The sequence below is a fragment of the Octopus bimaculoides genome, chromosome 4 (genome assembly GCF_046866305.1).
Source record: "Octopus bimaculoides isolate indiv1 chromosome 4, ASM4686630v1, whole genome shotgun sequence".
NCBI classification, from domain to species: domain Eukaryota; kingdom Metazoa; phylum Mollusca; class Cephalopoda; order Octopoda; family Octopodidae; genus Octopus; species Octopus bimaculoides.
The window spans coordinates 34,764,961-34,782,460 of NC_142931.1; the positions used below are offsets into that span (position 1 = coordinate 34,764,961).

Here is a 17,500-nt window from a genome sequence, read left to right on the forward strand (position 1 = left end):
TAGTCTACGGCCATGCTGAGACACCGCCTCGAAGAATTTTTAGTCGAATGAATCGACCCCAGCACTTATTTTGTTTTAAGCCTGGCATTTATTCTATCGATGACTTTTGCGAAACTTCTAGTTTACGGGGGCGTAAACACAACAACGTCGGTTGACAAGCAGTGGTGGGGGACATTCTCAGACAGAAAGACAAACACACGCTCGCACACACGCACAAATACACGCGCGCACACACGCAGACACACACACGTACACACACACTCACATGTAGATATAGTAGAAGACACCTACCCAAGTTACCACATAGTGGGACTGAGCCAGGAAACCTGTGGTTGGGAAGCGAAGTTCTCACATACCAGACCCTGCACCTATGCTTATGTATGTTGTAAAAGATCTTCTTGAGCATGTGTAGGATATTGAGCATGTGTAGGAAACAGAATATGTGTAGGAAATTGAAGGCTTGGTACATGATGGCTACCTTCATATGTGGAACGTTGATATTCAAGTATTGAAATATATCTTCAAACTCTCATTTCGGTAACGTGATTTAAGACTTTTACTATAGCCCAGAGCCAACCAATTCCTTGTGGATGAATTTGGTAGACGAAAATTGTGCAGAAAACATTGATATATACATGCCTCGTACCTGAATTAGCAGTTCAGTAAAACAACACCGTTGAATAAATAGCAGATTTTGATAATAAATCATGGGATCGATTTATCCGAATAAAACCGTTTAAGGCAGAACCGTAGCAAGGCTGCATTTCACTGATTGGACGAAGTGAAGGATAATATATATATATATATATATATATATATATATATATATATATATATATATATATATATATATATATATATATATATATATATATATATATATATATATACATATATTCACAATTTACGTTAGTTGAAATATGTTTATCACATGCTTCAACTGCTAATGGCGAACACACCGCAGTTACCGTGCAGAAAAAAAAATCTCTCTTATGGTAGAAAGGTGTGAAAACAGCCCGTTCGTTCACAACTTTTTACCATAAGAGAGATTTCTCCTCTGCGGCTACTGCAGTGTATTTGCCTTTAGCAGTTGAAATATGTGACAAACATATTTCAGCTAAACTAAATTGTGATTATACGTATTTACACCGATATATATATATATATATATATATATATATATATATATATATATATATATATATATATATATATATATATATATATATATATATATATATATATATATATATATATATATATATATATATATATATATATATATGTAAATATATATATATTGGGTCATCCCATAAATACTGCGTTTTTCATTTGCATGAACTGAAAGTCGGTGGGGAACATGATAAACTACTTGCATCAACTTGCTACAAACGCAGGTAGTGATTTTACCTTATCCTTATTCTTAGTGAAGGTTTGGAAGAATGCAGTTCGATTTGAACAGTTATGTTTTTAAAGCTGAAATGAAAGTGACAAAAGAGCATATTCGGCACATTTTGCTTTATGAGTTCAATAAAGGCAACAACGCAATGGAAAGTGCGAGGAATATTAATGCAGAATATGGGGATCGGACAAGAAAAGTAAGCCGGTATCAACAGTCGTTACAAAAATTTCGAACCAGAAACTATAGCCTAGGGGACGACCTTCGTCCTGGAAGATCTTCAGAGCTCGACGAGGACATCCTGCAAACTCTGGCGGAACAAAATCCCATCGTATCTGTTGAGGAACTAGCAGAGAAGCTTCCATTTGATCATTCAACCGTCCATGGACAGCTACGTGCCATCGGAAAAGTTAACAAATTGGGAAAATCGGTTTCTAATCGAGCGCTGAGAGAGATTGCGTGCTCTTCTTTGCTGTCACGTCTCACAAATGAACCTCTTTTAGACCGAATAGTGATTGGTAACGAGAAACAGGTTCTCTATGAAAATGTCAAGCGCCGAAGAATGTGGGTAGGGACAAGAGAAACACCAGCACATTAGGCCCAAGAAGACCTTCACTAACGTAAGGTGTTGTTATCTGTTTAATAGCATATGAAAGTTTTAATCCACATTGAACTTTTAAACCGAAACCAAATGTTAACAAAGGAGATCCAATGCGAGCAGCTTGAGGGGTTAAGTCAGCGCTTGAAGGAAAACGACCAACTTTCGTTTCAAGACGAAAGATGTTCTTCCATCAGGATAAAACTCGGCCACATACAGCGACGATGACAATCCAATAGCTGGAGGATTTTCAACGTGAAACGAAACCTACGCACCATATTCGCCGGGTATTGCCCCATCGGATTATCATTTTTTCCGCTGTCTTCAAAATCATATGGCCGGAAAAAATTTGAATTGTATAGACGAAGTCACGTACAGTTTTTCATCACGGATAAGTTTACCAGATAGATAAAAGAGCATTGCCGAAAATGGTATTTATTTATAGGATGACTCAATATATGTATGCATGTATGTAAATATATATTCTTTTATTCTTTTACTTGTTTCAGTCATTTGACTTCGGCCATGGCGGAAGACCGCCTTTAGTCGAACAAGTCGACTCTAAGGTTTATAATTTCTGATACTAGTACTTATTGTATCGAAATCTTTTTGCCGAAACGCTTGGTTACTGGGACGTAAACACACAAACATCGGTTGTCAAGCGATGGTGGTGGACAAACATAGTCACACAAGCATATACATTCATATATATATATATATATATATATATATATATATATATATATATATATATATATATATATATATATATAATATACGACGGGCTTTTTTCAGTCTCCGCCTTCCATATCCACTCAAAAGGCTTTGGTCGGCATGAGGTTATAGTAGAAGACACTTGCCGCAGGTAGGTGCCACACAGTGGGACTGAACCACGTGCTTGAGAAGCAAGCTTTCTACCACACTGCTATGCCTGCGCCTATAAATATATGTGTGTGTGTGTGTGTGTAAACATACACGCGTGCGCGCCCATATATTACACATTTGCGCGCACACGTACATTACACCTGCACGGGCGCACGCATTCAAATATTGGCATTTACGATAAAAACAATTTTTCAAATAATCTTATGGTTTTTCTCCATACTTTTGTAGAGTACAGATTTATTATTTTTAAACAAGAATGATGTTGACAGCAACTTCGAAATTTCGGCCTGCTACCCCTTACGACGTCCAGGGTTCCAGTTGATCCGATCAACGGAACAGCCTGCTCGTGAAATTAACGTGCAAGTGGCTGAGTACTCCACAGACACGTGTACCCTTAACTCGGGGATATTCAGCATGACAGTATGAGACGGCTGACTCTTTGAATTACAGGCACAACAGAAACAGGAAGTAAGAGTGAAAGAAAGTTGTGGTGAAAGAGTACTGCAGGGTTCGCCACCATCCCCTGCCGGAACCTCGTGGAGCTTTAGGTGTTTTCGCTCAATAAACACTCGAAACCGCGATCCTATGAACACGAGTCCGCTGCCCTAACCACTGGGCCATTGCGTCTCCACACACACGCGCGCGCGCACGCACACACGCGCGGGCACACACAGACACAGACGCACACACACACACACACACACACACACACACACACACACACACACACATATATATATATTCGTTTATATTCAACGATCCTCAGTATGTGTGTGTAATGTTTGTATGTGCAAAAACGAATCGACGAATTAAAATATTTTACAAATATTTAACAAATATTTAACTGACGTACATTCGGGGCCAAGGACGTCTATTTTGTAAGTGTATACGTGTACTTAAAATTGATGGAGGTGGTGAGGTGGAGTGGGAATAATCAATTATTAATCACATTTAGTTCTTGTTTTTTATAATGCGTTGCCAGCTTCTAGCTATCTAGCTACTTGCATACGTGCAAAAGTGCATATCCGTACCACGCATCACTGAGTTTATATCGCGATCAAAAGTCACGAGCATTAGCATGCAGAATAACAAAAATCAAATAAAGTAAACGAAAGAACAAAAATGCTTTACTCTGGATCAATGTCTTTCCATTTTTTTTTTTTTTTTAAATTACAGCATATCCAACATATTCAATATTGACTGAAGAAAATGGAGTGAGTGAAAGAGAAGGAAAGAATAAGATAAGAAGAGGGGAAAAAAAAAAGGATGTAGGAAAGAAGGATGAGCTGAAAAAGCGAGACTGAGTGAGAAACTAACTTGCGAACATTTAGCTGCGATGTGTATCGTATTAGTAACACAAATTTGTCAACTCTGACGATGATGTCAGATTTGCTTTTCTAAAATAACATCAACGTAAAATTTAAAAAGAGAACTAGGGAGAGGAACAGAGAATAACAAGGAGAGAAGGTATGTTTGTGTGTTTATATGAGAGAGAGAGAGAGAGGAGGAAGGAGTGTGAGAGAATGAGAGAATATAAATCAATTGATGCCAAACGATATGAAAGTTACATATTGACAAAATATATTGACATATAAGTTCTTTAGCAGAGTTCCGATGACGTCATTGCCTCCAACAGCTTCCTTTCTGTTAGAACAAATTAGCGTTCCGACAATTCGAAATCCAATGTTCCATATGTAGTGAAAACGTCAGTTGAAAATAACATTTCAAGCCACATTTTTATACACCTTTTAAAAAAATTTCTTTTTTAAACATTCTTCTAAATATATCATTAGTTTATTTTTAAAACTTAATAGTGACACAAAGTATGACATCATGCAAAGAGACTGAGCAACGCTGAAAAGTCTCTCTGTGGACTACCTTTTTACATGAAGTGACTAATTTAATTTAGAAATTTATTCATGTGGAGTAAACGCTAGCTCGCTATTTTCCTAGAAACACCTCTTATCAGCGCATACTATTATGTTAAATATATCTCGTAAAATCTCAACATAATATAGTTCCAGATTATATAATTAACTAATTAATTCATATACTTTATTATTCATCGTACGGTTATTCATTTTCAAACTACGAATGACATTCCTAGAGGAATTTTCTAAATATTACATCGCTGTTTTCCTAACAGTTTGATCACGGCGTGTCATCAGATACTTTGTTTGCAGATATGTACGAAATAGCCAATTGGTTTCAAAATAGAATCCCTTTTTACATAAATAATTAAAAAAGCTCACTATTAATGACTTCTATAAGCAACAGTGATAGTAAGCATTAGTTTACAAAACCATAGAATTGTAAATTTGGTTATAAAATGAAGATATTATGTAAGCTATTTCCGCCGTTATCGAAAAGGTGCAAACGAAAAACGCTTCCAGATAGTTTTCTATCCATGAGGTCTGTATTATTCTGTATTAAAAAAATATTGTTTAACTTTCAATTGTTTCATTCATTAGCCAGCAGCCATGGTGGGGCAGCACTTTGAAAGACTGTAGTGGAATGAATTGACAGCAGTAATTATTCTATCAGTCGCTTTTTTAAAAACCGCTAGGTTATGCAGACGTAACCACAGCAACACCGGTTGTCATGCAGTGAAGGGGGACAAACAGACACAAATACGCACACATACACAAATACATCCATATATCCATATATATATATATATATATATATATATATATATATATATATATATATATATATATATATATATATGAGTGTGTGTGTGTGTGCGTGCGTGTGTGTGTGTGTGTGTGTGTGTCTGTGTGTGCTTCACGTTCCGTCAACGAAACCCATTTACAAGGCTTTGGACTGCACCGAGCAATAATGGAAATCACCTGCCCAAAGTGCTACGCGATGGGATGAACCCGGAAGTATGTAATTGGCCAACAAACTTCTTACCACACAGCCATGCATGAACTTTAATATTTACTCACATATAATCACACACACACACACATTCACACGCACATAGACATAATGCATATATTTATATACACACACACACATATATATATACATGTGTGCATGTCTGCATGGAAGTAAGCATGAATGTGTATGTGTGTCAGTGTGTGCGCGCGCGCGTGTGTGTGTGTGTAAGTATACATATACTTGTATGTATACAGTGCATCAGTTACTCAGTGACCCAAAATTTCGCAGTGTACCACTTTGCACACAGCATGTTTCCTTTTGAAAATTGCTCTATGCCTTACTGTAGCTTGCGATGTTTATTCTCCGTTAATGAAAATCTCTGACACATACGCATACACACACACACACACACACACACACAAACACATGCACATGCACACACACACAGATGCATTTACACAGACATACATACACATATGTAGGTATGGAAAGGGGAATAAATTGCTCGCCATTTTCCGGTAATGGATCCTCTTAAAACGTTTCTTTCACAACCCGCGTTTTAAAACGCATACTCAGTTACTGTTTAGTACTTGGACAGATATTGTATTATATTATTATTGTTGCCATTTTCCCCCATGTGAGCTTAAACCGCGTGACAGTTTTAGTTTCCTGATTGAATTCAAAGCCCCTCACTTACGCCGTTAATGGTCTTCCGAAAGACAACCATTTGAAGAAAACTCATTCCATTCCTCTCTAAAATTTTGGTTTTACGTTTAATGAAAATTATCATGTTTTTGCTGTTGTTTTGATTCTTCCGGTGATCAATATTTCTGCAGCCTGTTCAGTTCATGACCGAAATCATACTGCGTCACTTAAACCGCTCATGCACATGCTCAAGATAATTAACGTGATAAATACATATTCTCAAAAAAGTCTTAGACTTCTCGATTCCTTATTGAATGCAATGAACTCTCTGAGAATAATTTCCAAATATATTTGTAAAAGGAAATATAACTTTTGTAGATAGATGCTCCCTATTGATAACAGTTTGTAGTGTATTACCCCCACTACGCTCCCTCTCTCTCTCCATACGCACACACATACACTCACACACACACGGAATATAGTTACTAGCATATGGTCCCCTAGCATGTGTTTGTAGTGATATACGGTGTAACTATTCGATTTTAAATCTAGAAAGGCCACCATCACGCTATGGCTGATATAACAGTCCTCTTAGGGAGTGAAAGGGAGAAAGTAACACAGAGAAGAACTACGAAAGAAAGAAGCGCGTCTATCACCGTTTCCGTACAGTATTCATCAGGATTAAAACAGTACGTCGAGAGCGAAAACGAACATAGTAAGGCATCATATCCAGTCCATCTGACGCCCTAAGCATGTATGTATGTATGTATATAAATTTATAATTAATTAAAAAAAGAACGGAGAAAAAGACAAGACAACAGCGTGAGGACGTAGGACTTGTGCAGTATTAATAAGACGCTCAGAGAAAAAAAAGAGTGGTTGTGGAAATTCCAAAGGAAAGAGAAAAAAGAAAAATCACCAACAATACAGGTGTAGTTACATTTTTGAAGTGATTGGAAGTAGGACAAAGTGTAAGTGCTTTCTGAGACAGGAGAGTGTGAAGAATGGTTTGTATTTGTGTGTATGTGTGTGTGTGTGTGTGTGTGTGTGTGCTAGTGTGTGTGTGTGTGTGTGTGTGTGTGTGGTAGTCTGTGTAAGTGTGTGTGTGTGATACAGTGTATATGTATCAGAGCGTGTGTGTATATGTAGCAGTAGCTGAGTGTGTGCGAGCGCGTGGTAGTATGTGTGCGTGTGGTGGTGACTGTGTTTGTAACGTCGTAGTGACAGATCAGTGTGGATGGGTGGGTGTGGTGGTGTGTGTGTATGTGTCTTTCTAGCGCTTGTGCGTAGAAGAAATGGTGTGGAGTGACACGGGGCTGAAAGGTGTGAAGGTGTGAGAGGCAGTCTAAAGCAGTCCGAAGAGTATGTGCATGGGTGGATGTGGATGTCCGCTCATGTGTGTGTGCGCGCGCGCGCGTGTTTACGTACGTTTCTGCGTGCGGGCGCGCGTGTGTGTGTGTGTGCGTGCGTGAAAAGGAGAAATGTGGGTGCGTTGTCTGAAGAGCTTGTGAATGGGTGGGTGTGGCTGCGTGAATGGGTGAGGGTGACTGTGTGTGTGTGTGCATGTTGGTACGGGTACGAAGACGGAGTGGGAATGTGTATATGTGTGTGCACGTGTAAGGGTGTGTGTGTGTATCTATCTTTGTGCGTCATTCTGTCACGGTGTTCCTCTCTGAATAAATGTGTATGTCTGGACCTACCTCTTTGTGTCACTCAGTTGCTCCCTCTCTCAAGGCATATATATTTGTGTGTGTGTGTATGTGTGTGTGTATGTGTGTGTGTTTGCGCGTGTGTCTGTGCGCGTGTACGTCTGTGTGTGTATATTCGTGCAAGTGTGTGTGCTTGTGTGTGCTTGTGTGTGCGGGTGTGTGCATGTGAATATGTGTGTGTATGTGTGAGCGGGTGAAAGGTGTGAGGTGGTGTGTGCGTGGTTGCGTAGGGTATGTGTGGGTGTGCGTATGTATGCGCGTGTGCGTGTGTATATATGTGTATGTACATGCATATATGCATGTATATACACGTATATATATGTATGTATATATGTATGCATGTGTGACAATATATATCATTTTGCGAACATTGGCTCTCGAGGCACATCACTTAAAGTTATATATAATACTATCTATGTATGCTATTGGTAAACAATTTCCGATATATGTATTTAATTATAACATCATTGTTAAAGATTTCCCTATTATTTTGTATTTTTCTTTCTTTTGTTTATAGCTCAAACACCCCCCCCCCCACACACACATACACACACACGCGCACACACACGCGCACACACACACATACATAGATACATATTTACTCACATATAAATACATATATAAGTAGATAGAGCAGTAGTACCCAACCTTCTCACTACCAAGGACCTCTTTTATTTAAATGAGTTTTTATACATCCACCTTTTAATATTTATATAAATGAAATTATTAATTTAGTTTGACGAACACCCTGCATTTCCTTTGCGGACCACAGGTTGAGAACCACTGAGATAGATAGATAATTAGATAGATAGATAGATAGATAGATAGATAGATAGATAGATAGATAGATAGATAGATAGATATACATACTCACCCACGCTTATACGTACTGTATGTGTAAAATCACTATATGTTTTAACAATCTAACAATGTCAAGCTATCAGAAAACATGAAACGTCTACATATGATATCTATGTAAAGATTGTTTACATTTTATACATTATGAAATACCAATAATCGTTATTTTTAGAATATATCACAGTGATTGATTTTTAGAGGCGTTAGGGCGTCAGTATTTATTTCAATTTCTGACATTCGTAGTTGAACCCCTTTTCTAGATTTTTACTTGCCACTTTTTCTGAGATAGATAACATTATGCACCAGTTAAACATCGCATTCAAGGTAATTGACTAAACATTTCACCGCTAAATTTCTGACATTGTACCTATGTAAGAAATCTTCATCCTCATTTCAGAATAAATTTAGATAACAGATTTGAATTACACAAATTATTTTGTAAAAGAACGTTAAAGGGCAATAGCAACATTACACGCCTGCATGGATTTTCATGAGATGAAATGAAGCCATTATGTCGATTAAACACGTGATCGAAGAACAAATAGGATACAGGTAACCGAGAAATATTATCAAGGAAGTTTTGATTATTTAGCGTCCATCGGGCACATTCGAAACGCGTTACTTCCTCGTGTGTTATCGATTGCAGCAAATACATTTTGCTTGGTCGTAATAGAGATAGTTATTCACAGGGAGATGTCACATGCTCTACGCATTTAACAGCAATTCGGAAGACCGAATACATGTGTATTTCGTACTTTTTGCAACGGATTTGTTTCCTTCATTTTACCAATTATGCTCGACACATACATATGTGTCAGTATCTTGGTGGTGTTAGTATCTTGCTTCTCTGACTTACGCCTGCGGGCGTACAATCTTCCGAAAGAAGTTGACATTATAGTAAGAGAGTAGAGAATAGGGTGAGCAAAGACAAGGCAAAACAAAATAAATAAATAAATAATAAATAAGGGGAAATGTGTTGTGAATTAAAGTAAAATATACGAGGATTTACTATCTAAAACGAATAGTTATGAACAGAGGGGAAGAGAGTGTGGAAATGATTAAAAAGGATAAAATAGATAAAGAAATTAGATAGATATAGAATTAAATGTAACAGATAGTTATAAATAAAGGGGCGGAAGTAGTTCAAGTCGCAACATTGAGATATAAATGAGACAGATACAGAGTTAAATATAAAGATCCAGTAATATGGGCGTAAAGGAAGAACGAGAGATAAAATAAAGTATAATACAATAGTCTATCTATCTATCTATCTTCTGTAAATAATATTAGTTTTGATCATTCCGTTGCAAATTTTCGAAATAAAACTCTTCGAAGAATATGTGCAATTGATCAAGACTTTCGATTTCCAGTTTAGTTAGAATTCTCTTAAAAACAGGTTGAAACAATTTTTGATTAAGCCCAACAGGTATCTCAGCGAATAGCATTGAATCACATGCTCCTGTGGATTTGTATTTTTCCAAGATTGTATTTTGAAAGAAGCAGAACCAGTTTCTTTTAAGTGTCAGATATGTTAAATCAATACGTTGATGATCTGTTTTGCAGGTATGGAAAGGAAATTTTGGGAAGTTCTAATTTTGTAGCTGTATTCAGCGGGTCAAGCGCAAGTTGAATTATTTAAATGAGCCTTCGTTCTATAAACAACTTCTTAGCTCCCATACTTATTCTATGCAAATATCGCCCAATCTTAACTCTCAACAAATCTTAATATCACTATCTATAAGTAACTTTGAACGTTACTTAACACTTAAGATATCCTTGTCCTATTTCTGTGATCTCGTCAATGACCCATTTGTTTTCAACCTCTGAACAGCCACGTTTATTAGACGATATAATTGTTCATTCCTTTATAACCTTACACAAGCTTAGTCCATTTTAGACACTTCATGAACAGAACGTTGAAAACAGCCGCTAATAAGATAAATACTGGCGATAGTATATATATATATATATATATATATATATATATATATATATACTATCGCCAGTAAATCGATCGTCAGTAAATTGTAAATCCGAAAGAGAAGTACACTCTAAGTATATAAAGAATGTATATAAAGAATGTTAGTTACTGCCGGTTCATAGGGTTATCCATCGATTCGCGCTCATAAGCCCTTAGCTTTGCGCACATCTCGTGAGATCCTATTAGGGTTCTGACCCATTACGGTCTGACGAGCAGGGTGTAAATCTAAGCGCTTTATGGGAGCGAAATACTAAGTAACCCTATGAACCGGCCATAACTAACAACCTCTCACTCTCTCTCTCTCTCTCTCTCTTTCTCTCTCTCTCTCTCTCTTTCTCTCTCTCTCTCTCTCTTTCTCTCTCTCTCTCTCTCTCTTTCTCTCTCTCTCTCTCTCTCTTTCTCTGTATATACACACACGCGCACACACACATACACACATACACACACACACATTTTATTAATCAAAACAATCTAATTCAGCCCCACTTAACTTAAAGGCTTCGTAAGCTCTTCTCAGAAAACTAGTTTGTCAAAACATTAAGTTTACGAAACATTGAGTTGTATGAGGCCGAATTTAATAACAATATATTCAACTCTTACTCTGTTGAGGGCTTCTTTCTTGCGTTTCTTCACTCACTAGCATGTATTATTTGTGTATTTATGGGTAAAATTACGATAAATATATTATTTGTTCTTACGTACATTTCACTATTGTAGGCTTTTGGAAATCTGCGTTGACAGATATTACTTCTCTGTTAACATAATGCAATAAAGCGTTCTTTGAGGATCCGTTGTAGTTGCTCTTTGAACATCCAATACCAATTTCCAATCAACCACAATAGTGAAAAGTACATAGGAATCAGTAACATAAAATTGTATTTATCGTAACTTTTTCCTACATTTGCTCTGTAACTATGATCGGTACTAAGGATAATAATTACTTTACAACGAAACAAAATCTAGACTGGATCATATATATATATATTTATAAAAAACAAGTTTGGAAACGCCAATATATAAAAATGAATTTTAATTTATAATTTTGTCACAGATATTTAACATGTTTCGGTTCTTGAAAAAACGAACCTTATCAAAAATACATATTTAAAAAAAAATGTAACTAAATGAAAAGTTCATAATTGTTCCTTACTAGTGTCAACATAGTCCACTTGGGAGCATTTTTTGTTGGTTGTAGTAGTAGTAGTGATCGTGTTGGTAATGGTAAATGGTAGTGACCTCTGTCCGTGTCAGTAGCAGTAGTTATATATATGTATATGTAATTATAATTAAGGGTACCAAATGGTATCAGCATTGTTAGAAATAAGAGTCGAAAACTACTTAGATAAGCCACAACATCACTGAAAATTTAACAAGCTGAACGAAATCGAGGAGCGAGTATAAAGCCAACCTACCATTGCGGGGGAAAAAGACAGAAATAAATTTGCAGATACACCCATTTCACGCGATTTCAAACTCTGACATAATATTTCTAATCCTCATCAGTGGGTTTCGCCTTGAGTTAAACTAATACCTACTTCCTCATTATTGTTAGAATCGTTGAAACACTATCGCCAAATTCAAACGATAAAGATGTATAATTATGCATAAACGAAGATACTATTATTAATAATTATTACCCCAGAGTTCGAAATCACGTGAAATGGGTATATCTGGAAAGTCGTTGCCTTTTTTCCCCCCACAATGGTAGGTCGGCCTTTTACTCGCTTTTCGATTTCGCTCAGGTTGTTAGATTTTCATTGATACTATGGCTTATTTGAGTATTTTTGACTCTTATTTCCAGCAACGAACCCTTAATTATAATTATAATTATAAACTTACCTTTTTGGTTTTTTATGCTTGCTAATCACTTATATTTTATTATTTATCAATAATATTTTCATATATATATATATATATATATATATATATATATATATATATATATATATATATATATATATACACTCACACACGTGCACACATACAGCCACCCACACAAATATATAGAGAAACAAATAGAGAAGGAGAGAGAGAGAGAGAGAGAGTGGGGGTGGGGGTGGAGTCCAAACGCATAGAATTGACTTACTTTCTCTTCCGTTTTTTCCTTTCTTCGAAAGCCTATACCACGTGACATTCGGGTGAGGTACTCCAGTTACATTACACACAAGAAGTACCGTATCACCTTCCCGTAATTCCATGTCATCGCTAGATAAATGGTCGATAATTTTCGAAGGAACTGAAAATAGAGAAAGGAAAACAGAATCAGCAGTGGAAATAATCTTCATAATTACTTCTGAAAATTGAAATTACCTCTACTAAAGAGATGGAAACAGACTCCAAACAACTACCTTGACTTCTCTTATAAATTTATCAATTATTTATTTCGTAATTCTTTGAGTTCTTTCAAAGGGAATCTGGAAAGATCTGTCAAATTTTGTTAAGCGCCCTTAGAATTAGTTTCATTCTTCCACAACTTTTTCTTTAAATTGTTTTTTAGCAGGGCTTGAATGCATCCTAACCAACGAACAACATAGTCTTTAAGTGTGCTAATCAAATTTTTTCCTTATCTCGCCATTATTGATTTCTTCCCGAAATCTGACGCTTAATTTCAAGCATATTAGACTGATTAAAGATGCGTTAACAACCTTCCTCAGAGGCTCAACAGGAGAATTGAAATAAGAAAGGAATATAGAATTAATGAAGTCATCGAAGATAAAAGACTTTTCAGCTAGATCAATATAGAATTAGACTCCATAAATGCCCAAAATTTAAAAGCTTTATTCCATATGTAGATTTCAACCCATCACGAATTAAGTTCTATCATGATATAATAGCCACGGGAAACCAACACTCAATGAAATAATCAACTCCGTTTACCATTTGTTTTCTTTTTCTCGAGATTGCATCACTTATATCCGCATGTCTGGACTCCTCACACATTAACAAGCGTAATTGGCAAATATCTCTGCATTATGTTTGTTAAATTCTCTAGGCCCATTGGTCGCTGTTTTTCGAACAATTTCCTATTCACTTTCCAATCTCTTTTGAATATCGAAAATGAACGAAAAGTACAATTTTTCAATTTGTTAGAAAACGCAGCCGCTGTACTAACTGGAAAATATTAACCCTGCCAAATAACTGATAATCAAATCCAACTCACATGTATGTAATATTTGTTCCTGTGGAAATTGTGTAGTAGGTGTAATTATTCTTTAAACAATGAGTATTTTTCACTGTGATTCTCAATGTATAGTAGTTAAACTTAGCCAAGTCCTAGACAGATGTAGTTACCGTTGTTTTAAAGGATTATGTTCATTTAGTGTAATATCTTGAGAAATAATATTATAATGTGGGATATGTAACTGTCCCATTCGTAAATTGTTATCTTGTATTGTACAAGAATAAATCTGTTATTCGGTTCTTTTGTTTCATTTGATAAGATTGCTAGGAAATATTTCTTTAAGGTAATATACTGTTGAGAATCGTTGGATTAGTTTAGTCTCAGACCCTATAAGTTCCATGTTTAAAGACAGGGATAAAGTGACGTCAGTTCCATCTTTAATCAAACCAGAATCCGAAACGAAATTAAAACTAAACAACAGTTAAGCAGTGTGTGAACTGCAACCTAATCCATGTTTCAAAATGTTACTGCTAATGGCATTGCACAAAGTTTTAAAAATCGTAAGAACAACGTTTTCCCTTTTCTTATCTAATAATGCTATCTTTGTTAGTTATAAGAATGAAAAATTAAACCGTATTTCCTCACAACTAATCTATTGTTTCATTTGACAGCTTTCTGTATTATCTGAAGTTATGGCGTTCATAAATTATATCCATCATTATAGACGCATATTGAAAATTTTAGTCGTAACTATCGGAGATACTTGCACGTTGTCTTACATTAATTTTATCGAATTCATAGGTGTATATAGTTTTCAAACGGAATTTAATAATATTGCAACATTGGAAGACTTACCATTATTTAAAAATGGAATGCATAAAACAGAATACTTGTTTACGACGTGGTTTAAATGCTGTTGATGCAAATTAACAGAATGACTAAGATTTAACGGGTTACTGGTCAAATACGACATTTTGCAAACCATTCACGGATTATGTGAAGACTGTTTGCCCAAGATAGTGAAGCTGCAGGAGTCATGAATATATCAGTGTTTCATGAAGTCTCAGGACAATATTTTTTCTTAAATTTTCTATATTTACCCATCTTTGTATTTAGTTGAAATATTGAATGCTTGGACAAACCGAGAGTGTGAGACATATCAAACAAAAATAACGGAAACGATCAAAGAATTGTTGATTTCTTTCAAAATTTAAAATTACCTCTAGAGATTTAGCAATGCATTGCAAAACACCACAGAAGTATTTAATAGGCTAAGATACTGTCTTCTAGGCCCTAGATAGTATTCATAAAAGAAATTTACGATCAAAGATGTTCCAACCGTGACTATCCTATCAATTCGCTCAGTATAGCGTATCCTAGACTACCTTACACCATACTTCATTCCATTTTTAAACATAGTAACGGTGTGCGATTTGAGAATTTAACTCTTATTTCAGGAATTTCGAGTGGCCGTGTAAAAGCTTCATAGCTGACTCATGTTCAATGAATGTACGAAAGGTATACATATATCGGGTGTGAGCTTTAATATAACGACCTCATGTCTGAAGAATACTTACACAAAGATAGTATAGAATAGAATATAAAATCTAAGAGAGGGAAAATCTAAAGCTGTCATTGAATATAGACTGATTTGATAATTTTCGAAGTTGATGTGATTGATCTATTGGTTTTTATCATAGAGAAATTCTCTTTCAAAGTATTCGTTTCTTCTGTGGTTTACTTCCGGAGTTTAATAATTTGTGTTACCGTGTATCTCATGTCTGAGTGTATCTCTATTCAAATAATATCATATATATATATATATATATATATATATATATATATATATATATATATATATATATATATATATATATATATATATATATATATATATATATATATATATATATATATATATATACATATATATATACATACACACACACAATATATATTATGTATGTATAGATACACACACACACACGCACACACACACATATATGTCTATAGTTTTATGTGTATGTTTGTATGAAGTCAATGGTTCGCTCCACAGCCTTACAAATAAAGAAACTAGTACGTCTACTATAAATATTGACTACTCTTTCACTCGTCAGGATTTTCTAAGCACAAACACATACGCTTATACACTCGCACTCGGAAAGATATTCACATAGACACACAGACATAGACTCATACACGTAAAAGGCAAAATGACAAGCATGTTGTTTAGTAGGCACACATTTAACTTAACTGTTAGAAAGTAGACATTTTGGTTAATCACATAGCTGTCTCTCTGTAACGGGAAAGAAAAGTATAGTCCGCTTAGTTTCAGCTGTTCTTAAAGCCTCATCAACGACTGATTATGCTTTTCTGATCACAAAACCATACTAGCTTATGGCTCTTTACAGTATATGCATACACACACTAACAAAGAGTAAGCGAGGAGACACACACGCGCACACACACACACACATACACAAACACACACATGCACAAACACACACATACACACAATCATACGTACACACATGTACACACGGATACACACAATAGCTTCATACACTCACTCACGCATGCGCATACATATAGTCAGGTTCACAACTGTCACACTTTAGCTATTTCCAATTAATTTCAGCTGTTCTTAAACTCACGTTTAAAGCGATCTCTGTACCACTTTTGGTCATTTCAGGATGCTCTTGACGGTTATATATATATATGCGCGTTTCTTTCTCCATTTTTTCTCTGTCTCTGTCCTTTCTTACTATCAGAAAAAAGTATGTATACTCGAAACGGGAAAAAACTTTCCATTCTTTTTCTCTAGTTATCTAACGTAAATCTACTACATTCTGTTTGTTTTTAAAACTCTGTTTGTGCTATATATTTTGCACTATATTGTATATGCAGTACATACAATATAGATAGAAATCAGCGTATTTACTTTTAGGATATTTTGGACACGCTATTTTGAATGGATTTGAAAGAAATGAAAGTTAGAGAAGCAGGATTTGGTTAGGCGCGTGTCTGATATTAGCAAACTTAGGCAGTAGTTTTTCACTCTTGTGTGGTAGAAATATCTATTTATTTTTTGTGTAAGTAGTTCTCTTTTGATGTGTTTTAATGCGTTTAAATTTATATGCATTTAATTATTATATGCAGCTTCAAATATTTCACATGTAATATATGTTTTACCGGTACCCTCGTAGTTTTAATATCTGTAAATCGCAAAATGTTTCCGTAAATCCAATATATGGAAAGACCAATTTAGGTACGTATATGTGTATACCCACAGACACAGAAAAATGCTCATACACACTCACACACACACACACACACACACACACACACACACACACACACACACACACATGTACATATATGCATGGAGTGTGTATACATATTTGCATATATGAGGGCA

General features: G+C 35.6%; 1 protein-coding gene across 1 annotated transcript in view; it reads right to left on the reverse strand.

The window, feature by feature from the left end:
* The window catches only part of LOC106875874 (opioid-binding protein/cell adhesion molecule homolog), a 976,605-nt gene that overhangs the window by 288,524 nt on the left and 670,581 nt on the right, over window positions 1–17,500 (reverse strand). Inside the window, exon 4 of the mRNA XM_089350590.1 lies at window positions 13,048–13,197. Coding sequence (XP_089206716.1) covers window positions 13,048–13,197 — 150 coding nt within the window. The remainder of the gene's footprint in view (window positions 1–13,047; window positions 13,198–17,500) is intronic.